Source organism: Vidua chalybeata, chromosome 2 (genome assembly GCF_026979565.1).
Source record: "Vidua chalybeata isolate OUT-0048 chromosome 2, bVidCha1 merged haplotype, whole genome shotgun sequence".
Lineage (NCBI taxonomy): Eukaryota > Metazoa > Chordata > Aves > Passeriformes > Viduidae > Vidua > Vidua chalybeata.
Window position 1 is genome coordinate 64837224 of NC_071531.1, and position 25816 is coordinate 64863039.

A 25816-nucleotide genomic window follows, 5' to 3' on the forward strand; every position below is an offset into this window, starting at 1 on the left:
TGGCTGAGGTCACCTGGCTTGTTCAGCCTGGAGGAGACTGTGAGGGGAAACTTCATAGCAGTCTGCAGCTTCCTCACAAGAGGGGGCAGAGTAGCAGGCACTGATCTCTGCTCTCTGTGACCAGGGACAGGACCTGAGGGAACGGCCTGAATATGTATCAGGGGAGGGTTAGGCTGGATATTAGGAAAAGGTTCTTCCCCCAGAGGATAGTTGGGCAGTGAACAGGCTCCCCAGAACAGTGGTCATGGTCTCAAGGCTGCCAGAGCTTAACAAGCATTTGAACAATGCTCTCAGGCACAGGGTAGGATTGGAGTGTTCTGTGCAGGGCCAGGAACTGGAATCAATGATCCTTGTGGGTCCCTTCCAACTCAGGATATTCTGTGACTCTATGAAATTTTCAGTCACAGCTTAGCAGAGGCACAACTGGCTCTCAGGTGTTCAAACACTGTTTATGCTTCTCCACAATCTACATGGAAAACACCACCTTTGTTTCACCACCTTTACATTCCTGTTTTCACAGCAGAGTACCTACTGAATGCTAGAATTTCTGCTGCTAGCCTGGGACTAATAGTCCTAAATAAGCAGTGAGATTATTTGCAAGAACTCATAAGCAGCTTCACAAGGAAATGCAGTAGGACTACACTAAAAAAATCATGAGGCAACGTGCTGTGGAGCAAAGGCACTCTAGTAGGGCACATGTAAGGAACAAAGACTAAGAATTTGCTGTGATTCAAATGAAAAGGTATTTGCTGCTTTCTCAAAAATAATGCCTGGCCTTTACATGCTCCAGGTCCTTCTGGGAACAGCCAATACTGATACCACAGTAAGAACGTTTAGCCAAAGTCAGGAGGAGTTAGGGTGCCATTCGGGGCCTGGACATCCAGGCTTTTTTTTTTTTCCTAGCAAACAGCACACCTGTCCAAGTCATGGGCTGAAAGCTTTTCCTTGAGAAAGCTGTGGGAAATTATGTCAATGGCTTTACTAAGCCCCAGGTAGACAACATCCACAGCCTTTCACTCACCCACCAAGCAGGTCATCTTGTCACAGAAGCCAGGTTGGTCAAGCAGGACTTGTCTTTCACAAACCCATGTTGGCTGGGCCTGATCCCTCGTTGTTCTGCACGTGCCACATTATGGCACTCAAGATGGTTTGCTCCATCATCTTTTGAGGTACCCGAGACTTTTCCTCATTCTTTGTCTCTAGATTTCCCCAGCCATACAATAAAGGAGATTCTCCTTAGCCCTCGTTTTGTGGTTAATGTATTTATAGAAACATTTGTTTTATTGTCTTTTACAGCAGTGGCCAGATGGGCTTCCATTCTTCTCATTTTCTCTCTGCCTCATTACATCCTTGTTGGTTTCCTGACTTGCTGCCCCTTCTTTCAAATGTCATAAACTCTCCTTTTCACTCTGAGTTCCAGATGAAGTTCTCCTCCCTCTGGCTCTTTTTTCAGCATAGCCTGCTTCTGTGCCCTGAAGATTCCTTCTTACAGCACATCCAGCCTTCCTGGGTTCCTTTGCCCTTTAAGACAGAAAAATTTTGCAAAGCATTTTGCAAAGCGGTACAGTTAGCAAAACACCATTCAAACTGCTCTTGTGTTGTAGGAATAATAGTTTTTGAAGGGTCTCTGGCATTCAGTTGCAAACACCTGTGAGGACATTTGATTATTAACTCTACAATTAGCTCAAAGACGGTAGGTGCCATCTTTTTTGGTTGGTGAGGTAAAAACACCCACTCTGAATGTGCAAAGGGTCAGGCCAGTATGTGTTCCACTGTCCAATAATACCAGTAGGATGAGAATTAACAGTGAGAATGAACATAGTGATACACACCTCTGGGCATATCCAGTGGACTTATGTAGTGAAGCGCAGTATGGCATGGCAGCACAGCATTCATGGCCTGCCAGACCCCCGCCACCCTCTGGGGCTGCACCACTGACCGGAGCACTGCCTGCACATGCCGAGGCACTGGCTCTGCGCAGGCCCTCGCCACCTGCTGGGGCCCGGCCATTTCACCCCACCCCACCACGTGCCTGGGCTGCTGTATAGTCTTCCACATGGCACCCGTTCAGAGCTGCATGGTGCTGTACAGCTGCCTCTCTTGGCACCAAGTCCTCACTAGGCACCTTGGTTTTTATCTGCATTATTAAATTCAATATAAGTTTCCAAGGTCTTAGGATTTTAATGGCACTTTTGTCATCTTTGTAAAGCTGCATCCTTTATATATTTACCAGTCTGTGTCCATGTATGCATATTTAATGCATTCTCTTTGGTAGGTTCCAATCCCTGATTTCTAGTCCATAATATTAATTCTAATAAATTCTCTTCTTCAAAATCTATGTCCCATTCCCTTAGAAAGTTACTCCTTACCTGCACCACAGAATGTTCTTCCATGGAGATGGATCCTTCCATGTTTTCCAATGGAGTTTTCTTCTATTTAAAAGGAGTACATACAAAGGAAATCTGAATTTTTTAGCAGCTTTTTGCTGTAAAACAGCTCTGGTTGCTGTATAATTTGGGCGGCTCTACACACACGCTTCTGGTTATATCCAGCTCTTTGCTGGTTCAGCAGCTCTCCACGCTTGCCCTTTGATTATTTCTTCAGCTTTCCCACTGTTTTTTTCTGGTGGCTCTGCGCACACACCGGTCTGTGTTCTCCTGTTGTGCCCACGGGATCTGGCTCAGTCTGATCACGTCAGTGAGGTCACCACATATTACATTTAATAAATCAACATGATTCATGGGGTCGGTGGTTGGAGACAGGGACAATACATACCCTGATGTCCATGTGGCAAAAGAGCAAATTTATTCTTCAAACCCCTCTTTATAAAAGCAATTTGAAAAACCCAGTCTGGATAACTCATTCGTCTGATCTTTTACACTACCCAGCTCCTGGATCAGTGAGATGTCTGCAGCTTAGGACAGAACATAATTGGTTGAGGTTCCTGTCACTCAACTCAAGGGCTGGTTTTATGGAGCCAGCTGAGTATCTTATTTATAGCTGAATTAATTGCCCAGTACAAGCCAGCTTGTACAGTAACATCCAGGAACCTCCTGAACTCTCTCCTCTGTGCTGGATTGTATTTTTAGCAGACATCTAGTGCATTGAAGCCCCCATGAAGACAAGGGCTGGCCACCATGAGACTTTTTCTCTTCCTCTTGGTCCTTGGTTGAGTGATCTGTACCCGGCTCCCACCTGGATATCTGCCCTGTTGGCATTCCTCACAATTCTTACCCACCAACCCTCGACACTTGCATCATCACTGTCAAGCTCTAGACAGTCAAAACACTCCCTCACATACAGGACTACCCCACCACCTCTCCTTCCTTGCCTGTCCCTTCTGAAGAGTTCACCACCAACCATTGCACCACTTCAGTGGTGTCAGTCATCCCACCATGTCTTTGTGATGGCAACTATGCCATGGCTTTCCTCCTGCAACATGACTTCCAGGATCTCCTGTTTGCTGCTCACCCTGCAGGCACTGGGGCAGATGCACTTCAGTTGGGTTATCAATCCCAATGCCTTTCTGGGGAGAGAAGCTCCAATTCCTGAGTGACCATTCTTAGGAGCTTCCATGGTTTCTAGCACATCAATAAAACTTACACTCTTGCTGCTTCATTGCAATGAAGTAGACATTTCCTATGTCTACTGAGGTGGTAGCCTGAAGGACCTCATTAACACACCATCCTTCGAACAATGTCAAGCCACTCCCAGGCTTATCTCCAGTGACCTGGTTTTTATCCCATTCCCCCTTCAAATCCAATTTAAGGTTCACTCAACATGCCCTGCTAACTCCTGCACAAAGATCCTTTTCCCTCTGAGACAGGTGTACCCAGTAGGCTTGTCACCAGTAGGCTTGTTGTCATCTAAACCATCCCATGATCAAAAACCTCAAAATTCTGTTGGTGACACCTGGCTTAAAGCCAGGGATTTGTCTGTACAACTTTCCTGTTTCTACCCTGAACAGTGAACCCCCCAGATCAACCTCCCCCAGTTCTACTGCTGACCATGACAACCTGTGATTGGGAATATGCCAGGAGTCAGTTGGGGTCCAATTTCCTGGCCATGTCCCTTTTCAACTCCTTTCACACCTCCACCCTACTCACTGGTGGGGCAGCATGAGGAGCACCTTGAGGCCTTGACGCTCAGCATTGACTGAAACATCCCTGGTTTATCAATGCTCCCTCCAGCAAAAACCCAACCCACAGCTGCAGGGAAGAAATGGAACTTATCCTCTGCCCAAAACAGTACATTCTCCATCCCTTATTCTATGCCATGTATATCCTGCTCAGGTCCTGTGGTATCCAATACCAACCAGCCCCTTCCCACCCTTAGCTATCATGCACAGATATAATTCCCTTAGTCTATGGACCACTCCTATGAAATGTCTATAAAATGCCCATAAAATGTCCTCAAATGTTCACAAAGTCATAGAATCACAAAATGGTTTGGGTTGGGAGGGACCTTAAAGCTCATCTTGTTCCAACCCCCTGCCATAAGCAAAGACACCTTCCACTGGACCAAGTTGTTCTCCAGGCCCCATCCAACACTGAACATTTCCGGGGATGGAAGCATATACCTGCTCTAGTTTGGCCTTCTTCATGGCTGCTGTGCCTCCAGGGGTATACCTGCTCTGTTGGGGGCTTATGCATGGCCACACACTTCGAGGTGTTCCAGCATGACCTCCAGCACAGCCACAGACGCTTCAAGGTGTATTTTCTCTGGCACAGTCTTACTCTTGGGCCACATTCTCTTCAGAGGTGCTCCTGCTGCACCATGGACATACCCACAGCTACCGATGCTTTGGGGTGTCCTGCTTCCACATGGACACATCTACAGGTCACAGTAAGCAGAAGCAGCCACTAATGAGAACCAGACTAATTTACAGTAAGGTGAGCACAGGAGCCCTGTGGTTTTACTCTCCCTTCCTCCCTGGCCAGGCTCTCTTCACACCAGATCTTACTCCTCATCCCAGGTGTCCCAAGGGGCAGTGTCTCCTCCTCACCAGGGCTCCCCCAGCTGGATTCCTGCCCTCAGCCAGGGATAGTGCTCCTTGCACTTTTCCCCACTACAGCAAATCCTTTGTGCGCCATCCCAGCAAGCCCCAGGACACCTCCTCCTCGGTATCTCCAGCACTTCCAACTCTCATCCCCCTGACCCCCCATCACCCATTGATATCCCTCTGTATCTGCTGTTGTCCATCTCCCTGCTGGCTGATGGTGCCCCTTGTCTGGGGAGGACCCTGCTTCTGATGGACCCTGCTGGTATGTGGGGGTGATGGCTGAGCTTGGCCAAGTCGCTGCTGCCAGCATAGGAGGAGTCAGAGATGGCTGAGCACATGAGTAATAAAGTCTTGGGAGTTTACTTTGGCTTGGAAGTGAGGCTGGAGGCCTAGCTGTAGACTGCCATCCCAGTGTCATGAGCATTGACCTCATAGTCCCCCTGCTTTGTTGCTAAATCTCCAAGTGTGCTGTGCCCTGCTGTGCAAACCTGGATACCCAGGGAGAGGTACTGTTGCTGACCTGAGCCTACACTCTCCTCAGCAGCATGACGGGGATTGGGACAAGCATCACATCCTGGGTCAGGAGCACCCTGCACCCATGCACCCAGAGTCTCAGGACATGCTGCTGGCTGGGATCCCAGTGGAGTTGCTACTGGTGGGTGACACAGCAGGGCAGGTCTCAGCTGTCTGAGTTAGTGCTGGGACATGCGTCAAGGAGGGGCTTTGCCCTCTGATGTAGCTACGGTACTTTCCCCATCCTGCCCTGCATCTCTCAGCAGCCCCTCCCAGGCCCCACCACCCTCCCTGACCTGACCTTGCTCCTGCTGCCACACCTCCCCAGCCACTTGTGGAGCAACCAGTTGCTTCCCTGTCCACAGCACCGCAGCATCTGGGGATTCCCTTAGGGTGGCTCTGCCCACCATGGAGCATCTGCTGGCCACTGGTAGCCCCCCACACCAGCAAGACCTCCACCTCATCAAGGAGATAGTGCTGGACATGGCTCCCACCTTCTTAGCTACTACTGTGTCCACAGGAGCATTCCAGTGCCATCAACCTATCCATGTTGGCTGCTCCACTTCCACCTCCCTCTGGAAAATGGCAGTTGCCCTTCAACTGGGATGTCATCTTCATGATGGAGACCTGCTACAAGTCCCTATCGAGGACTTGTTCCATGAGGACAAGGAGGTCCTCATCCCACTTTTCCAGATGTTTGAGGTTGCTGACTTCACCCTCTTTCAGCTCTGTTTCCAACTGTGCTCAGCACCTACAACTATGATTTTGTGAGAGTTGATGTCCTTGCAGGACAGTCCCTCCTGCCACTGGGCCACAGAGACATGTGGCAGGGAATGGTCCTGTCCCACCAGCTCTGCCAGGACAGGGAGGTCTCAATCTTCGTTGGGGGGGGGGGGGGGTGTATGCCATGGGCACATGGCTTTGCACATCTCCAAGCTGCTCTGACCTGTGGTTTGCAGTGGGGTCTGTGGGCAGCAAAGTGTGACACAGCATGGCACAGCAAGATGCAGTGTGGCATGAGATAGCATGGCAGGGCTTGGTGCCATGCTGTGCAGTGAGGAGTGTGCTACTGCCATTACACTGCAGGCAAAGGAGAAGGGGTCGGGGATGGAGCCACCAGTATCCTGGGGACAGCAGGACAGGATGGGGGACACAGAGATACCTACATAGGCACATGGCAGGTACCTGTGCCCAGCTCAGCCTGGCCGTAGTGCCACTGTCCCCAGGACATTGGCTGAGCCTGGCAGGGGCCTTTGCTGAGTGGCAGCTGTGGTGTCAGGATGCAGCTGTGTATGGAGTCTGTGAGAGGTTCTCCCAGGGACAGAGGCTGGAATTAACTGGGCTAGGGGGTGCCGCAGGGCTGCCTTGGGCAGGTCCCTGCCCAGGTGGCTGCTCCACTGCTTGCCTTCTCCTGGATCCTAAGAGTCACTGTGGGACTGGGGTGTCCCCAAGGGGCTCCTGTGGCTCCCTGGGCTGAGGGCAGCTCATAGGGGCTGCATCTGGAGGCTTCTCCATCCCCCCATCCCTATCCCTCCCACATTCTAGGCATCCTGAAGTGTGATGCCCATAGCCCAGGGGTTGCTCAAGGGATTCGGGATCTGTTCCCCAGCCCATCCCACAGCCCAGGGAGGGTCGCAGACCCCACAAGCACTTGTTGGAGCCAGAAGGGGACTGGCAGGGGCCCTGCCAGCACAGGATGGTTACGGTGGCTGCCTCATGGAGCAGCAGATGGGACTCAGCAATGTCATGCTGAGGAACAGCCCCAACCCCCCCAAGTGCAGAGAGGGATGTGATGGCCCCATCTTCCATAGTGCCTGCACCCCAGGGCTTCTCCACCCACCCTCTCCTCCAGGGCAGGGCACAGCCATTGTGCCAGGTATTCCCTGAGAACTGAGGGAATGAGACTGACTGTAGCTCTCTAGCCCTTCGCCAGGCAGGAAGGGGGTGAGGAATGGATCCTACCCTTCACAGGCACCAGGGCTACCTCCTCTCCCTCCCTCCTCATCCCACAGGTGCCCTCTACACCCCTGGGCAGCACCATCCCCAGGGTGCAGGCGACACTGGGCAGCCTTGATGTACTTTAATAAACTCTAGGGTCCCAGAGCCAGCTATGGGAAGAGCTAGTTCCAGTCCAGGCAGCACTCCTGACTCAGCTTGGGGCACCAGGAGCCCTACTCACAATGGGGCCAGCACATGTGGGGACCATGCAGTTCCCAAAGCAGGTCACAGAGATGAGCCTCCCTGGAGGTATCACATGTACATGCAGTGGTGTGGGGCTGTCAGATCAGGGAGTTGCACTGCAGGGTGCTCACCCAGCACGGGAGTTGTTCCCCCATCTCAGCCCAGGCCCCCACTCTTCCCAGTGACAGGGGCCAGTGCTTGGGACAGCCATCGCACCTCCCTGGTGTCGACACCGAGGGGACTGAGCACCGTGCAGGTGAAGTTGGTGTGCAGGTGCTGGTTGTCGAAGGAGCTGAAGTGCAGGTCACAGTGCAGGGCCATCCTCGAGCCCTGCAGCTCCTCTCTGTGGACCCAGCAGGGACCAATCAGTGCCCACTCCAGATGGGCAGACCCGGGGCCCTTGTCCCAGGTGGGGCTGCCCCACTGTCACTGCCCCCCTGTCCCTCACTGCACTGTCCCCTCATGCACAGCCCCATCTGGGTGCAGGCTCTTCACAAAGAAGCCATTCTCCAGCCAGTAGAGCAGCGTCAACTCTGGAAGCTCACTCAATGCTTCACATGACACAGTCACACTCTCACCTGCAGCCGGAGGGGGTGTGAAGGGCAGGAGGGCTGCAAGGGTCCCCAGTGCCCCCCAAGCACAGGCACAGCCCCCCTCCCTAATTAAGGGGAACATTTCCCCACCTCATCAGCACCCCAAAATCTTGGCTGTGGGTGGAGGATTCACCTTGTGTCTGCTGGAGGCTGGCACAGGAGCTGACCCCCACTGCAGCCTCCTCACCCTTAGGCCCTGCCATGGCCCCAAGGGTCTCTCACCTGGGCGAGGAAGCTCTGCTGGCATCCACAGGATGGTGATGCTGGGCAGCTGCAAGGCCATGGCACCTGGGGAAGAAGAGAGGGGTGAGGTGGGAGGTTGAGAGTGACCCTGAGATTGTACATTTTTTTAGTGGGTGAGGAGGCAGGGTCCCACAAAGGGACAGAAGCACTGCTCATCCCCAGACCCCTGAACAGTCCTTTTGAGGGGCATAGAGCCCAGGCTTGACCTTAGGCTCCCCGGCCCCCCAGTAACCCCCACTTACCTGTGCAGCAAGCAGCCAGGCCCCCGCAGAGCAGGATCCAGGCAGGGCTTCCCAGGGGCTCTGCAGACAAAAATGGAGCTCAGTGCTGGGCACACAGGGATGTTCCCCATGAGCTTGGGATGGTTCCCCCAGCATTTCTAAACCTGGGATGGTCCCGTCCTCTCAGCATCCTCCCAGGTGGCCATGGTACCCCCAGCATGTTCCCCCCAGGACTGCCCAAGTCGACGATCCCGTACCCTCACATCCGCCCAGCACCCCCTGAGTCTGGGATATCCCGTATCCCCCAGCATCCTCCTTCCGGGGTCACTCAAGTCGTGGCTGGTGCCCCCCAAGGCTGTCCGCCCACCACTCCGGTACATACGGAGAGCCCGCGGCTCAGACACGGGGCGGCGGCGCTCGGGACCGCGGCGCTTTATGAGGCGGCCCTGGGAGGAGCGAGAGGCAGCGCTGTGACTCACCGGGACCCGCCCTCGGCCCCGGCGACGTGGCGCGACGCCACTGCACGGGGACCCTCACCTGGACGCTGATGTGTGTCGATGGGTCCTGTGCCGCCATGTCCCGAGGCCCCTGAACATGCCTTGTGTCCCCAGCACTCCGTGCTCCCTGTGCTCTGTGTCGCCTGCATCTGGGGATACACATCCCTCAGGCACTCCCATGATCGGCATCCCATGACCCCCCCCCCCCCCCCACCTCTGGGGGAGCATCCTGGGCTCGATAGGGATGGAGGAGTGGAGTCCAGCTGGGCCCTCCAGTGTCTAGCATATGGGGCGCTGGCTGAGTATCACAGGATTCTGAACATGCTGGTTTGCTCCCCGATGCTTTGGGATCAGGGACAAGGCAGGGTCTGCACGGGAGGAAGGTGGGTGAAGCCCCCAGGAGACTGAGTACAACAGTAGCTGGGGGAGCCTGGGTGTTTGCCCTTGGGTGTCCCAGATGGTGGAGGACAACAGCTTTGCTGATAGAAACCCCCAGGGCTTTAGTTCTTGGCCGCAAGAAGCCATCTCCTGTGTCCCACAGCAGTCCCTCACCCCCAGAGCCAGCCCCTTGACAGTAGATGTGGTTTTGACAACCCACAGGTTACAAAACCAGGGGCCAGGCCCTACACCCCACTCCCCAGCAGCGTCAAGGCTGGGAGCCAGAGCAGGTACAGCAATAGGGCAGAAGCAGCCACTTGAGTCACAGGCCCTGGCAAGTCTTGGAAAAAAGTCCGTAAACTCCCAGTGAGTTTTGTTATACATTCCCAGCAGAGAAAGAAGGTGGCAGGAACAGGAGTGTTATCAAGAAAAACCCAGGGCCACATCTCCATTTCTAGGGCTCTTATTTTCGTGTTTCGCACAACACTGCAATGAGTTTTCTTTTGGGTGAAACCACAAGAGGATGCAGCACGGTGCTGGTGTTCCCCAGGGGGAACACAGCCCACACAGCACCCACAGCCATGCCACCACTGTGGTCACTTCCCAAATCCCCTGAGCCAAAAGCTGCCTTGTAGCCCTCCACCAGACCCCAGTGCCCTCAGGGAATATGACTCTAGTGTCCACATGCCAAAATACCACCGCTGGCCCTGGGATTGGGGACTTTGCCCCCACCCACTACCAAAAATTGAGCCCAAGGCCGCTTGCCCCAGCAGGACTTTGACATGGGTCCTCTACCCGCAAGGCCAGGAGGATATCATGGAGTAATGCTGGGGCAGGGAAACGCCAGCACCAGCCCAACTTTCACTCCATCCCTTTTATTCCAGTGCCAAGTGAGGGCGGATATACGCAGTGAGGGAGAGACCTGTGCCCTGGGGCAGGGGCACCCACTCTTGGCGTACCATTACCATTACTGTCACCCAAAAGGGTGGAGAGAGGAATAGCACTGGCCCCACTCCATGCCTTGGCTGACCCCCCCAAGCAGTCAGGGGACACCACTGGACTCCAGGGAGGAACACAAAAAATTTGGGAGCATATAAAAGGGTTCCCCAAGGCAGAGCCCACCATCACCATGCTGGAGAGCAGCCTGGTTCCTGCTGGCATACTCATGGCACCCAGAGCGGACCTGGCAGCTGGGGGTAGCCAGGTGACCTTCCATCCTCTCTTTCAGGGCACTGGGCTCCAGCCTCTCCTCCGCAGCCCCCATATCCCATCCTTGCTGCCAGCAAGGCTGCTCCAGGGTGCTGGCATTGGGAGCCGACAAAGCCTTGACCCTTCTCACCACGGCCTCCCCCGACAGAGCGGCAGGAAGGAGCTGGAGAACAGCCCTCAGCCCAAAGCTCAGCCCAGCAGGGCGCTGCAAAGGGCTGGAGAGGGACAGGGAAAGGGGACAAGCGTCTCTTTTCAGCTGCAATAGAAAGTTTTAAATATGCTCATTAAAATAATTGCTTTTTTAAAAAATCCTCCCCTAGCCCCAGCAGGAGGGGCCCCAACGTTGCTGTCCTTGGTGGTGGTCAAGGTCCTGAAAGGTGACGGAGCAAAGCCAGCACCCCTGGTGGCAATGTCCTCTCATGGATCTGCGTCTCCCCACCGCCTGCCCTTACTCCAGCCCGAGGATGTAGTTGATTCCCTGGACCAGTCCGATGATCACCGGCTGCCAGGCCACCAAGTAGCGCAGCCAGTCCAACAGCTGCCCATACATGACGTGCGGCCTCTCCCAGCTGGGCAGAAAGGAGTTAAAGAGCCATGGGGAAATGGATGAGAGGAGCATGCCCCACCCAGAAGCCACCCAAAGGTGCCCCAAAGCAGGGACAGAGAACACAGGGGCCCAGGGAGGGATGGACAAGCACCCAGGGAAGGACAGACATGAGTCCTCATGGAGGGAAGGCTGTGGCTAGGCTTGCCTTGGATTTTGCAGGGTCTCTGCCACAGCCACATTCTGCAGTGACCTACTCAGGGTGCCAGGCAAGCCTCTCACCCCTTGTGTGCTCCCACCCACTGCTTCCCTTCCCAAAGTGCTGGCTCCCAGCAGGAGAAAGGATACGGATTACTGAACATCCTCTTGAGATCCACCTTCTCTTTGCAGTATGGACACGTCTGCTTCTTCCCAACAATGCACCAGCCCCGGATGCAGAACTCATGAAACCTGGGGAGTGGCATGTTAAGGGGAACTGAAAGAAGAGGGGGATACATGGCTCAGGTGTGGAGGAAACCACCAAGGCCAAGGAAGTCCCCCCAGAGCCATGGAAACATCCCCCCATGCAAGGATGGTGCATTGCACAACCACAACCCTTTCCTATAAGGTGCAGCAGCTTCCAGGGACAGTGGACGGAGCTCATGGGGCAGCAGAACAGAGCCAGAGCGGCAGCATGAAGGCCCTGACCAATGCATGGGCACCAGGGAGATTGAAACTCTTTAGTGATGGTGCCCAAGCACTGAGAAGATTTGGATAGACTGGGAGAGATCTGTGAACTGCATGCATTTTGGAAGCCTTCTTCAAAGGCTTCCCAGAGATTAACATTTAAGGAATTTCTCTGTAAGTAAGGGTCTGACTTATAGGTGCTTGCTATGCTCTGTCACAAGGATTTGCACAACCTGAGCACAGCCTGGAGAAGTTACATGGAAAACATGAGGTGACTGCAGCTGACTGCCACATACAGAGGTGTCACAGAGCAAACAGACCTTCCCCAGAATATCTCTGCTGCTCAAACCATGGAAGAATGCCAGGCAGCAGCAACAGGAGTCACTTCCTTGTCAGCCCTGGAGCCATAGATGCAGGAGTGCCCAGCTAGCTGTCACCCCTGAGAACTGCCAGGAGCACCAACCAGCTCCCCTGGCAGCCACACCACCCCAAGCTGCTGCAGTCCCAGGCCCTTGCACAGTGTCAGCCATAAATCTCACCAACAGCTCACAAGAGTTAAATTTAGGCTCCTGTTTTGTCAGCATGACCTTTGCTCAGGCCCAGTTTGGAAACCACCTTGCAGGCAGTAACGCAGACAGTGCCAGAGGACATCCCATCTCTACACTGAATCACTAGGGGGAAAAACCCTGACTTGCCACCCCAGCTGAGACTGAGCACCAACCAGGACTTCCAGTTTTAAAACCCACTTCCCATCAATCAGCTGACAGGAAGGACTGAGTGACTCTAGCGTGCTAGAAACCTGGAGGAGTTCTGGAGAAGGAGGAAGCTGCTGGGCTGTGGCCAGAGCAGGTAGCAACCAGCAGTGCTGGACCAGGGGGCTGTTTTCAGAGGGGGCCAGCAGTGTTTCCCCACAATTCTTCCTTATAGGCACACAGGACCCACTGCAATGTGTCTCTGATGAGGGGCCAGCGTGGCATGGAGCAGGGATGCCTCATGTCCTGACCTCACACCATCACTTCTGCCAGAATATCTGCCAGGGGCACTGCGAGCCAGATGGGTCACAGCAGATTTGTCAAAAGCAGGTAAAAACTGAGGTGCAGCTCCATGACTCAGCAGAGGGAGCTGGGGATGAGAAGGAAGAGGAAACAACCACTTGTGAGTGGCGACAAAGTTATTTCAGAGACACCTCTTCCCATGCCAAGTCAGTGATGACACAGGCACAGATCACATGCAAATTCAGCCGGACAGCCCCGAGTCCCAGAATAGGCATTTCTTCACCCAGTGCGGGAGAAGCCATGGGGCAGGAGCTCCCTGCTGCTCACCCCAGCGTAAGGCTAGTGAGGCAGGGGGCTGGCACCTGCAGAGAAGGATACACGTGGTTGCAGGAGAGGCGGTAGGTGTTCTCGATAATCCCTTCCTCATTGACATCCACGAAGATCTGCTGGCCACAGACGGCACAGACGCTGTCAGAGAGGTGCTTGGTGGGCATCCCTGAGGCACTGTAAAACTGAGCAAGGGCAGAGCAGAGGGAGAGCAGTGACAGTGGCAGGGCACACGTCCCACACCCCTAGTGGCACAGCTAAACTCTAAGGAGGGCTGGGGTCAGCGCCCCAGGAGTCCAGCTTTGGCCTTTGGGGCTTAAAAACCTTGTTACAGGTTCGGCTGCAGGAAACAACTACAACAGGACAGCTGCTCAGTGATGTAGTGGCCCACCACACTCCAGCCCCATGCACCCTCTCCCCATGTCAAGGGGCCAGCTCTCTTTGTTCCCCAACAGCCAGGTGCGTTTTCAGCTGCCTGCCAGGGGCGTGCCAGGCAGAGACTAGGGGAGAGAGCAGGACAAGCTGGAGGTCACAGCTTTGACCCAAAATGACAACCTTGGGCTGCCAGTCAGATACAGCCCCACCTCCAGCCCTGCAGGTCCCTGACACTCATTCAGGGACACAGAGCACAGAGCAGCCACCCCTCTCTATTTCCAAGCCTCGTGGCTCAGCATAGGCCTGACACAACACGGAGAGTGTGGTGACAAAACCAGGTCCCACACACTCCAGCTGCAAGGGACCCCTCAGGATCATTGAGTCAAACTCCCTGCTCCACCACACTACCTAAAACAAAACCATATGACTAAGGGACTCTGAACTCTGGCAGACTTGATGACATGATCCTGTCCCCGGGGAGCCTTTTCCCTCTGGGTAAATAACCTTTACCCCATGTCCAACCTGCACTTCCCCTAATTCAGCTTCACTCCCTTTCCTCATGGCTGGACAACCACTTCCCCTGGCCACACATTGATGCTGTGCCCGATGCGCCCCAGGACACAGCTGGCCCCTTTTAGCTGTCACGACACACTACTGACTCATATTCAACTTGCTGTCAACCCTAACTCCCTAATCTCTTTCCCTAGAACTCTCTCTGGATTCTTGTTCCCAAATTTGTACCTATAGCCAGGATTACACCATCCCAGGTGGGGAATCTGGCACTTGCCCCTGTTAAATTTCACACAGCTGGTGCTTGCCCAGCTCCCTCTCCAAGGAGGTCACAGCTCCTCCTGGTTTAGTACCATGAGCAAAACATGCCTCTGGCAGAGCCCTGGCACAGCTTTGCTCTGAGCATATGACAGAGCCCCGAGAATCTCAGAGAGACGCGAGCTGTGCCAAGGTGTCCTAGTGTGGCAGGCCAGGGGCTGGAGCAGAACCTCAAGGAGCAGCAGCAGCAAGCTCAGAAAGATGGAAACACAAAGTCCAAGACGCTAAACAGCTGCTGAAAAGAAGAAACATGACCTACTCCATTGGTGTCCTAGGTCATGTATTTTTGGTGGAGTGGGTTATTTTGATACCAGGTGAGTGGGCTACAGATTTTAGGCCACTGCATCCTCTGTCCACAGGGACAGCTAAAGTTGCAGCAGGTACAAGGAAGGAAGCCCACAGTGTGAATCCTTCCCTGGTGGCTTGCAGGTCACAAGTTAATACAAGCATGGGGGTGACAGAAATGGGAGTGTTCATTGGCACTGGAGATTTTAAATGCCCAGGAAAAGAATATTTGTCCATTTAGCAGGGCTAAACAGATCATTCTACTTCTCCATAGAATCAGAAAATGGCTTGGGTTGGAAGGGACCTTGAAGGTAACCCAGTTCAACCTCATTCCATGGGCAGGGACACCTTCCACTAATCCAGGCTGTTACAAACTCCATTCAGTCTGGCCTGGAACACTTCCAGGGGATGGAGCAGCCACAGCTTCTCTGGGGAATCTGTGCCAGTGTCTCACCACCTTCAGAGGAAAGAACTTCTTGCCCTGGAGATGGAACCCTGCAGAGGCTGCTTTCTTCAGGAAGGATCTCAGAGCAACTCTTATTACATTAGATCCAAGGACCCTTCCTTGTGGGGGGGAAGTCACATTTGAGGGAAGCCAAAGCTGCTGCTGAGACCAACATGTTTCAGGCCTCCTGAAACATGGGGCACAACTCTGGCCTGGGGGACAGTCCATCGTGAACTCACCCCGATGGTTGAGGCCATGTAATCCGCACACATCTCAGCAAAGTCCCGTTCCAGCACTCCGTAGTAAAGACCGTAGAAGAGGAGGGAGATGCCAAAGTCCATTGCATCTTCTGGTTTGATTCTACAACAGAAAAACCATCAAGAGGTTTTTTTTTTTTTTTTGAGGGCAAAGCCACTCTAATAATATTCTAGAGGATGTATTATTTCAGAGAAGTAGTCGAACTCTCTAACAATGAAGCTGGTTTGGGCTAGAGTCTTCTGTCACCACCCATGGACTGGATGCTTCTTGCAGTATAGCAAAAAAAAATGCCATTGCTGCCCCCAGGCTGAACATCACAGAGCTGGGGGAGCTTCCAACAAGTGAGCTGGAAGAAGGGCTCTCCAGCAACCCAGACCAGTTCAGGTACCAGCACCTCACCTGTCATCCTCCCAGGAGTGAAAGGACACCCCAATAGTCTCTTTGGCCCCATTAATCAGATTGCCAAGTAAATTGATTTTCCAGAGTAATAGCCAAAGGTGTGTTCCACCCCATCGCCCAAGAGTGGGAGCTGAAAGATTCACTCACCTGAATAATAGGTTAAGTCCAAAAAGCGTAAACATGACAGCCATGTACCCCACGATCCCAGTAGCATAGCTGATCTTGTATATTAGTAAAAACCATTTATAAACCAGTCTGTAAAGAATTAAAGAATTTAATTACTTCATTTTTTCCTGAATGAAAGTGCGCCAATCATCTGAAGAGTTTTATTTTTCACACTTCTTGTGTTTTTGCAGACACTGCACCTACCCCTCCACATGGGCAAGAGCTTTACATTCCTAATTCAACATGTAACGGTCTGCTTGCAGTCTTGACTTCCAAACTAGAAACCTCATGATCTCCAAAGGCCATAAGGAAGCGTGCTGGGAATGCCCTGGGTGAGGACACCAGCCCACATGGAATCCACCTTTCCATCCCCCACCCAGGTACCAGGTATATTGGGCTGGCTGCCAGCTGCTAGTTAAGTGCTTCACACCCTTTCACATGTGCAGGGCTCTCACACTCCCAGGGTGCAAAGCTTAACACACATCAGGGAAACTGGAAAGAGATCCTTGTAATGGTTACCCTGGGGCTGAGGAGTTTCCCAGGAACAGCAGACGAACCTGGGTGTTGTCTGTACCAGAGGCTTTCGAGTTGCCCGGAAGGTGACAAAAGCTGTGACGGCTGAGAAGAGCACCCAGATCACCAGGAACCGCCACCAGTTCAGCTTGATAGTGAAATACAGAGGCACTACCCACATCTGGAAGAGGGTCACCATCTGCAGGAACAGAGGAAAGGCATTTGGAGCTGGTTCTCTGCTCCTCAGACATCAGAAACACACTGTCAGCCGTGGCAGCCATTCTCCTGCCTGCATCAAATGGCCCTGAATTGCACCAGGAACCTGAAGAGGTCTGACCTAGAGAAGAGCTCAAAGCTCAGCACATGAGTCAGATAAGGAGCAACTGAGGGAACTGGGGAGGCTCAGCCTGGAGAAAAGGAAGCTCAGGGAGGACGTTCCTGCTCTCTGCATCTACCTGAAAAGAGGTTATAGCCAAGTGGGGCTTGGTCTGTGCTCCCAGGAAACAAGTGACAAGACTTGGAAAAGGCCTCAAGTTTTGCTAGAGAAGTTTAAGGTTTGTAGTAAGAAGTTTAATATTGAGAAAATTTCTTCCCAGAAAGGGTGGTGAAACCCTAGCACAGCCTGCCTGTGATAGTGATGGAGTCACCATCCCTGGAGGGATTTAAAAGCTGGATGTTCAGCTTGGGGACAAGGTTTAGTTCAGGGCTTGGCAGTGCAGGAGTGACAGTTGGACTCAATGATCTCAGAGGGCTTTTCCAACCCAAACAGTTCCGTGATTTGGTGAGGGAGTCAGAGGCAGCAGCCACGTAGCAAAGGATACAGCTAGCAGGAGAACACAGAGGAATCATCTCCAGAGGAATGTATGGGAGATGATCCACATAACTAGTTGTTGCAAGGCAGCTACATAAACTTCACCTTCCCAGGATCCCAACACTGCAACCACAGACACCTCAGATAGTTATTATACAAGGCAAGAAGGTTTTGGCTTGCCTCTGCACTACAGCCTATTCCCCAAAAGATCTACAGCTGTGCAGCTGAGCTCTCATAGTGCTGCTGAAGGGAAACAGGCAAACAGGTTTGGTTTAAAGGTCACAGAGAACTACAGGTACTACCTGGAAACATTAAATCAATATTATTATTATTATGACAAGGAAGTCAGAGTGAAGTTGTTTCAGGTAACTAACAGACTCAGACAAGCTGGTGGCATCAGCAAGTGGCAGGTCTGCTCAGCAGAGTGCTGCAGGAACCATCAAACCCAGCTGCCAGCAGCAAGGAGCCCCCATTGCTTCCAAGGAAGCACCCACAAAATGCAGCTTCCCTCAGGACAACCCCCAGGATCTCCTTGTTCATCCCTGATTGAAAGCACTATGTCACACCGAGTTATTTGCATCACTTCGAACAGAAACCTGAGGCCTTCAGATTCATCCATCCTCATCCCTAGCTAGAATCCCCAGTGTGCTGGGAGAAACAAGGGATGCTGGGAAAACAAGGGAATCAACACCAGACAATAGGAAACCAGGAACGCTTTTCTCATCAGCAAAAGGAGGGCATCACTCAACACTCCCATCCAGCGGAGGCAGAACGGCTGTGGGGGTAACTTACGTTGTAGGAGCGAGGGTGCCGCTGCTTCCACTGAACCAGCAGGAGCTGTGCCACCACAAGTGTGGCAATGAGGATGAGGACCATTTCGGCATGCATCGCCTCGTGCCCACGGTGCTTGGCATGCATCCGTACATGCTCCACCCTACAACAACCAGGAAAAGGTGGCTGAAGAGCACACTGGCGCAGACTGCATCCTGGGGTACAAACACCTCAGGAGAGCCAGGAAGACCAAATGGAAAAACAGCACTATGAAGAATTGTGTTTGTGAATAATCAAGAGGGGAAGGGACAAAGGGCTGCTCTGAGACCAGCTCATTTCTACACTGTGAAAGCCAAGAATACCACTCTGCCCATCTGAGCGTGAAAGAGGTGGAGAACTCCCAATGACATACCCGAACTAATGAACATGGAGTGCACAGTCGGCATAACTTGCAATCCCAGAATGGGCAAGGTTAGAAGGGACCACCAGTGGGGTCATCTCTCTCAACCTTCCTGATCAAGCAGCATCTTCATAGAGCACACTACAACTGTTTGACCCACAGTGTATGCTAATTCTCAATACCAAACCCTCAGCCCAGTTTTGGAACCACTAACACTGTTCTCCCTCTTGTCCAACAAGGGAATGCTGGAAGGGTCAGGGTGGAGAGTGGGGGGAACAGCTGACATCGCTGACATCTAGCAAAACACTCAAAACCCCAGCAAATTGCTTCTCTCCACCCCGAGCATTCTGGAACAAGTGATTTCCAGCCTGATACTTGCCAGACACCTGGGGTTTCTTTGCCCAGCTTGTGCTGTTTGACCAAAACCAAGGTGTAATTAAGAGCTGACAGACATTGATGAGGTCCCCTGTCAGTCATCTCCTCTTGAGGCTAAACAGCCACAGCTCCCTCAGCCTTTCCCCGTAAGAGAGATGCTCCGGTCCCCTCATCATCTCTGCAGCCTCCACAGGACCCACTCCAGGAGCTCCCAGTCTCTCTTGTCCTGAGGAGTTCAGAACTGGACACAGCACTCCAGAGGTGCCTCACCAGGGCTGAGGGGCAGGATCACCTCCTTTGACTTGCTGGCAATGCTATTCCCAATGCATCCCAGGATCCAATTGGTCTCCTTGGCCCATAGGGCACTGCTGTCTCAGGGACAATTTGTTCTCCACAGGACCCCGAGGCCCTTCTCCATAGAGCTGCTCCAGCAAGTCAGCCCCCAGCCTGTGCTGGTGCAATACTGAGAGTCCAGTCTGACTGTGACTTTCAATAAGCATCTGGATTAAATTGGTTCGGCTAAGGAAAAGAGAGGAATTTTTCAGGTCCCTTACTATAAGGCAGACATTGAAGGGCTGGAGGGTGTCCAGAGAAGGGTAAAAGAGCTTGAGAAGGGTCAAGAGCACAAGTCTGGTGAGGAATGGCTGAGGGAGCTGGGGGCACTCAGGCTGGACCAAAGGAGGCTTGGGCAGAGGGGAAATCTTCTTGCTCTCTACAAGGCTCTGAAAAGAGGGTGGGCCTAGGTGGGGGTTGGGCTCTTCTTCCAGGTAACAAGTGATGGGACAAGAGAAAATGGCCTCAGGTTGTGCCTGGGGAGGTTTAGGATGGATATTGGGAAAATTTCTACACAGAAAGGGCTGTTCAGCCCAGGCACAGGCTGCCCAGGGCACTGGTGGAGTCCCCATCCCTGGAGGGATTTAACAGACATGTAGATATGGCACCTGGAGACATGGTTTAGTGGTGACCTCGGCAGTGCTGGAGGAATGGCTGGACTCTATGATCTCAGAGGGCTTTTGCAATCTTAACTATTCTGTGATTCTATATTTAGCAGCAGTTTAAAAGAAAAAAATATTGCCTTTTAAGACAGTTCATACTTCTTCCCATCAAAAAATTGTGATCCTTTCCTGCCCCACTGTGATCACAGGCTGTGTTGCTGCTTGCACTGGTCAGTAGCAGGAGCTCAGTTGAGCTGTATGCTCCAAATCAGCTCCCAAAACTCACCTCCATCTCTCCTCTGGGGACAAGTGGGAAAGATCGATCTAGGGAGAAAAAAAAACCACCCATGAAATCAGCTGCTGGGAAACTCTGGATTCAGATGCTTTAAATAAGAAACTTCCACATGCCCACAGTGCCAGCATAGCCCAGAGCTGTCCTTCACCTTCCCAGGAAGAGCAGTGACTCTCCCTGCTCCTCCACCTTACTTACACTCCCATATTTTTTTGGAGCCGAGGCTCTATCCAACATCCCATGTGACCAGAACAAAAGAACTGGCTTAAATCCCACATTCACAACGCAGACAGGTGTCTCAGGACACAGAGTGGTGATCCCAGTGAAGCCAATGCTCCCACCAGTAGTAGGAGTCCAAAATCCCACTAGACTGCAGGAGGGCAAAAGTATGTCACACACCAGCAATAAATCAATGCCAAAAAGATTTCAAAATCAGAGTAAAAGAAAGATTTAGGCCTTGCTTTGCTGAGATAATTGGAAAATCCTCCCAAATATCACAGGCAGGAGCTACCAAGAGCAAGGGGAGCTGCTATTATTAGTGATGATTGACAATGGATACTTGTATCCCATCTTCTGTAGTAAGATTCACAAAAAGCATAAATACTCTCACTTTTGGACAGGGGAGGAGTAAGGGGAGCTTCAACACTGAATTTCTGTTTTCACCTGGAGCTTTATATACAATCATAGAACCACAGAATGCTTTGGGTTGGAGAGACCTTAAAGTTCACTTACTCCAACCCTCCTCCCATGGGGACACCTCCTCTAGACCAGGTTGCTCCAAACACCATCCAACCTGCCCTTGAACACCTCCAGGGATGGGGAGTTCACAGCTTCTGTGGGCAAAACCTTCCCTTGATATCTTCACCTAACTGCTGACAAGCCTTCAGCCCTGGTCATGTCCCCACACAGGGTCACTGACCAGCCAGCACACCCTGACCCATGGAACTGGGGAGGGAATCCCACAGCTCTTCCCATCATGTTTTCTTGGTGAGACACAAATTCAGATTAAATCAAGAGCAGCTCATCTGGGCTGGGAACATACACGTGAGGTTTACAAATCCTCACAATGCTGGAGACACTCCAGTATTGCTGAGGCATTGGAGATGAAGGTTGGAAACAAGCCATAGCACCAACTGTTATCACTCTTTCCTGCACACACCGGAGATGTGTACACAGGAACGAGCTCCACCTCACCCCACCCCACTGGGTACAGGGCCACAGGCTTGGATCCAGCCTTTATGCTGGAGCTCTCCACAGGCTGGTGCAGCAGCCACCTCACCTGCCTGGTCACTATCACCAGCACACAGATGTCTCTCAGACAGCAGCTCTGATCACAGCCAGGCTCAGCTGATGATGCACAGCTGCCTCATTTCCTCTGTGGCACCTAGTTTTACCCCAGGGTGAGGAGATAGGGAAAAACACAGGACAGCAATCCATCTGCCTGATGTGGAACATCTGCTGAGCTTCACCCCACAGAATTTCTGCCCTTGAGAATCAAGTCCTGAAGAACTTAGATGCAAAATCTAAAGCTATGAAAATCCTCATTGGAGCTCTCTGGCCTGTCTCAGAAGCCAAGGGAAAGTGGTGACAACCTGACACCAAGAAGGGTGTTTGTATTGACCAAATTCCCCAAGCACCTCTGTTCCTAAAGCAGCCACATCCAAATCCATCAGTTCAGTAGTTGCAATGTAATTTGGAGCAAGAACTGCTCCAAACAAACAGGAAAACAGATTTTAAAATGTTTGCTAGTCACTGCACACAGGAGACAGTGAGAAACCCCTAGTGCTTGTTGGCTCCAGCACAGGTCAATCCCTCCACAAGCTCTGAGAGCCACCCGGGTGCTCCCACTGCCTCCCCCCACAAGACCCCCACTCCTCCCAGGCTCTGTCCCCACCCTTGCTGGATGAAGACATTTGACAAGCAGCTTTCAACCACAGCAATAATTTTCATTCCTATAGAGTGGCTCAGCTCGCTCCTTTGTACCACACCAGCAGTCACTCCACAGTGTTGGTCCCATCTCAGAGACTGGGATATTTACCAGCCTTTTTCCTTTGGCATCTTCCCTGAATCTCCAAATTCTTCCAGCAAATGCATTCAAGATGTCTCAGCTCCAAACCCTGTGGAAACACTGCTGGTGTTGCTCAGAGTGGGCTTCTTCTGAGCTGTGCTCCCAAGCCAATCAGGGATCCGTGGCCCTGGACACAATTTTCTCTCAAGTACAAGGACTGAGCTTCACCAGATTCCCCAGAGCTCAAAGCTCCTGAAATAACTTTATTAAGCAGGGGGCAGGGCATGACAGAAAAGATGTTGGGAGGGATCTGATGACTGTCAGGACTTGGCAGAGCAGCCACCCTGAGTCAGACCTTCCAGTTAACCCCTCCTTGATCTGCACACTCTCTTAGCACAGAAGTTCTGGGTTAGAGCTAAAAATGGACAGCAATGGTGAAGCAAGCACCTGCTCTTGCCAGCAAGCGTTCATTCCACTTCTAGTTTGGGGTTGTCTGATTTAACATGCAGTTTTTGGGTCTCTTTCTAACTCCAAAGGCTAGGTAGAAGAACCTCTACTCCTAAATCTCCTTTTACCAGGAGGGGTTTGACAAGAACATTTAGGGTGACTGAAGCAGCTGAAGATCAACTCTACCAAGTGCTCAACTCCAGCCTACTCCTGTTTCAGCATCCTTCAGCTGCCACACCAATACAGGACCCAGTGTGCTACCAACTACAGCTCTTAGACAAACTTTTTGTTTTAAAGAAAAGGAATTAAGAACAATTCTTCTGCTCTCTATCTCCTCTGTAACTCATGATCCTCTCAAAAACCTCAGCCACCTCCGGGTGATGACTAGGAGAAACTGGATATCTAGGACTAAAGTTTAATCCTCTCCTTGGACGTGGTATCATGGCCTTTGGAAGAACCTTGTGCTACTCTCTGGTTTTCTGCAGGAGCTGATGCCCCAAAGCCTCCACAAACCTGTGATCCCCACCACTGGGACAGTCACAGAATAACCCTCCCCTAGAAAAACACAAAGGCTGTTGATATGGATAACAGCAAAGCTGAAGCCCATGTTCCTCACAGCCCAGGGAACTCGGAGGATCTCTGGGCAAACAGACATGCCGCTGTGAGCTGACTGTAATCCACTTATGCTCTAAATCTCCAAAGGAGACAAAAAGAATGCCTTGAGGATGGAGAATAAGCAGCTACTGATTTCAGTTCAAAGCTCCAGAGCAACTGACAGCACTGATTTCACCTTTCCCATTGCCGCAACCTCAGTCTTTGTCTCCCAGCACCTACCAGGAATAACTTGAAATAAGGGGAAGATAAATCTCTAAAGTGCTATAAGTCCAACCAAGGCAAGTTGGGATGAGGAATATTCTTTAGTGAAAGTCTGAAGAAATTCTGGAATCTCAATTCTGCATTTTTTCTGCTCATAAGACGCAGGAACAAGGAGCAGGGAGCAGAAATCTCCCAACTGATCAAATATTTGGATAACTGGAAATTAAACCTTTGCCACTGCACAGGCAGAGCCAGGGCCACGGGACACTTGGTTTTATTCTGGTGGAATGTTAAACTGCTTTCAGGTCCCCACCACGAGTGGCTCATCAGCAAACTGCTATGCCCAAAGAGCTGCCAAGACCTCAGGACAGCACAAGAAGATCGGTTTTGCACCAGCAATTTGTGGAATCACAGGGATAAACACAGTCTTATATGCACCTCCTCATTCACTGCCTCCTTGTGACACCCTCTCTGCCAGCCCCTGATGGAATGAAAAGTGGGAATTTCATTTCTGAGGATCGGAGATTTGGATCTTCCACATTTTTACATACAAAGTCACCAAGGAGTATCTTAAAATATAACCAGTAGCAACTCAAGAGTGATTGATCTGGGGTTTAATCCTCCCATCATCCCACTGCACCACTCTCCAGCAACAACACAAGGCACAGGGCAGAGGTACCAAGCTTCTACAGCTCAGCCACGCCCTAGGGAATCTCCACAACTGGGCCCTGCTAGGAATCTTCTCCAAAACAACCATCAGCATCTGACAATTTTTAAGCCACACCACCAATTCTTGAGGAAAGGCACAAAAAAATTACCTGACTGTACCAGCTAAGTGATTTATGACCCCTGTGCAGCCACTTCCACAGTGCAGACAGGAGGGAACCAAATTCTCCTGGTTCTCTACAAGTGGAAGAAAAACTCCCAAGCATGAAGCACAGGGCACGGTGAAGAGCCACTGCAAAGCTCAGGGCAGCAGTGCTGGAAAGTGGCACGTACACTGTGACAGACGCACCCACCCTGCTTCCAATTCCATCTTTCCAGATTTTTTTTCCAGTTTTGTAATTTTTCATCCCCAGGAACATTTAAAAGCCAGCATGGGAACAACAGTTGAGCTTCCATCCCTGCCCTCCTGCCCCCAGAGCCCGCATTGTCCCTTGCCCCATGGGCTCTCCGAACCTCCCAGTGCCACCCTGCCCCGGGACCCTCAATGTCCTCCTACACCAAGGATCTCCCCCGCCCTAACGCCCCCCACACCTACTTTTCCCAAAGGTCTACAAACTCAAAGCGACCCAGAGTCGCCGGTGTCCCATTCCAGGGACCCTCCGAGCTCCTCAGCGCACATCCCTACACCGTTCTCCCGGACCTCTCGTCCCCCAGGCCCCACGTCCGATGCGGCTCCCCTTCACAGAGCACCCCACAGCGCTGAAGCAGCTTGTCCGCGCCTCCCCTTCACTGCCCTACCCGGTTTCGCCTAAACCGCCCCCCGCCAGCCCCGTGCCCCGCACCTCCTCTGCCTCACGCTCAACGGGGCCGCCAACCTCCACCTCCAGCACAGCCGCCATCTTGCCCCGCCCCCCTAGTGGCCAGCCTCTTCCGCCGCCGTCCGCCAATCACCGAGCAAGCTACAGCACCTTGGGCCAATCACTGGACGCGGCGCTGCCCCGGCGGCCAATCAGAAGAGGGTAGGAGTGGAACGGCTCCCAGACACGCCACTTTGGGCGCATAAAAGCGGTGAGCTGTTACGGCTAGGGAGTGGGTCCCGTTTCTAGGCCCGCAGCAGGACGTATAATCCCTGTCGACAGCACCAGCCGCCTCGCACCGCGGTACCGGTAGTGTTAGTGCTGCCGGGCTGCTGCCCTGCCCCCGCCCCTTTCCGCCACCGCCTCGCGCTGTTCCGGAAAGGGCGCAGGTGGCAGATGGCTTCTGAGCTCCGCCCGCGGGGGCCGTAGCGCGGCGTTGCCCGCCGACTGTGTCTCCCGTCAGGCACCGCGGCTGGCCCGCGCTGGGGGCCTGATCCGGAGCGCGGTCGGGAGAGAGGCTGAAGCAAGGCGGGAGTGGCGGGGCGGGCGGTGAGGAGCGCGGATCAGGGGGTCAAGTGATTTGAGCGGCGGGAGATTCGGGATCGGCGCGGTTGGGGCTGTGGGGTGAGTAGGGAGCTGTGGGGTGAAGCAAATGGCGTTGGCAAATGGCGTGGAGAGGCTGTGGGGCAGAGCCAGGGCTTTACTAGGGCTGGGAAAGTGGGGAAGGACTGGGGAGCTATAGCGATGGCAGAATAGCTCTGAGGCGTTGTTTGTCGGTCTGGGAACGCGGGCCGTAGAGCT

At 52.6% G+C, this 25816-nt stretch overlaps 1 protein-coding gene across 16 annotated transcripts; it reads right to left on the reverse strand.

Annotated features, from left to right (window-relative positions):
- Positions 1–1243: 1243 nt before the first annotated feature.
- On the reverse strand, positions 1244–25509 carry RNF121 (ring finger protein 121). 16 transcript variants are annotated; one of them, XM_053968784.1, is made up of 15 exons: positions 25127–25496; positions 20216–20253; positions 18241–18382; positions 16682–16836; positions 16107–16214; positions 15542–15662; positions 13421–13554; positions 11730–11831; positions 11290–11406; positions 9291–9399; positions 9136–9199; positions 8775–8834; positions 8512–8577; positions 2370–2432; positions 1244–1521 (listed from the first exon to the last, which is right to left on the reverse strand). In XM_053968784.1, the coding sequence occupies exons 1-15, from the start codon at positions 25217–25219 to the stop codon at positions 1487–1489; spliced, it is 1407 nt and encodes a 468-aa protein (XP_053824759.1). In that variant the 5' UTR covers positions 25220–25496; the 3' UTR covers positions 1244–1486. The 16 variants fall into 16 exon arrangements, with proteins under 16 accessions (XP_053824759.1, XP_053824781.1, XP_053824791.1 ...); XM_053968806.1 differs by lacking the exon at positions 9136–9199 and having other exon boundaries at positions 25127–25495; XM_053968816.1 differs by lacking the exon at positions 2370–2432 and having other exon boundaries at positions 25127–25495.
- Between the last annotated feature and the right edge of the window lie 307 nt (positions 25510–25816).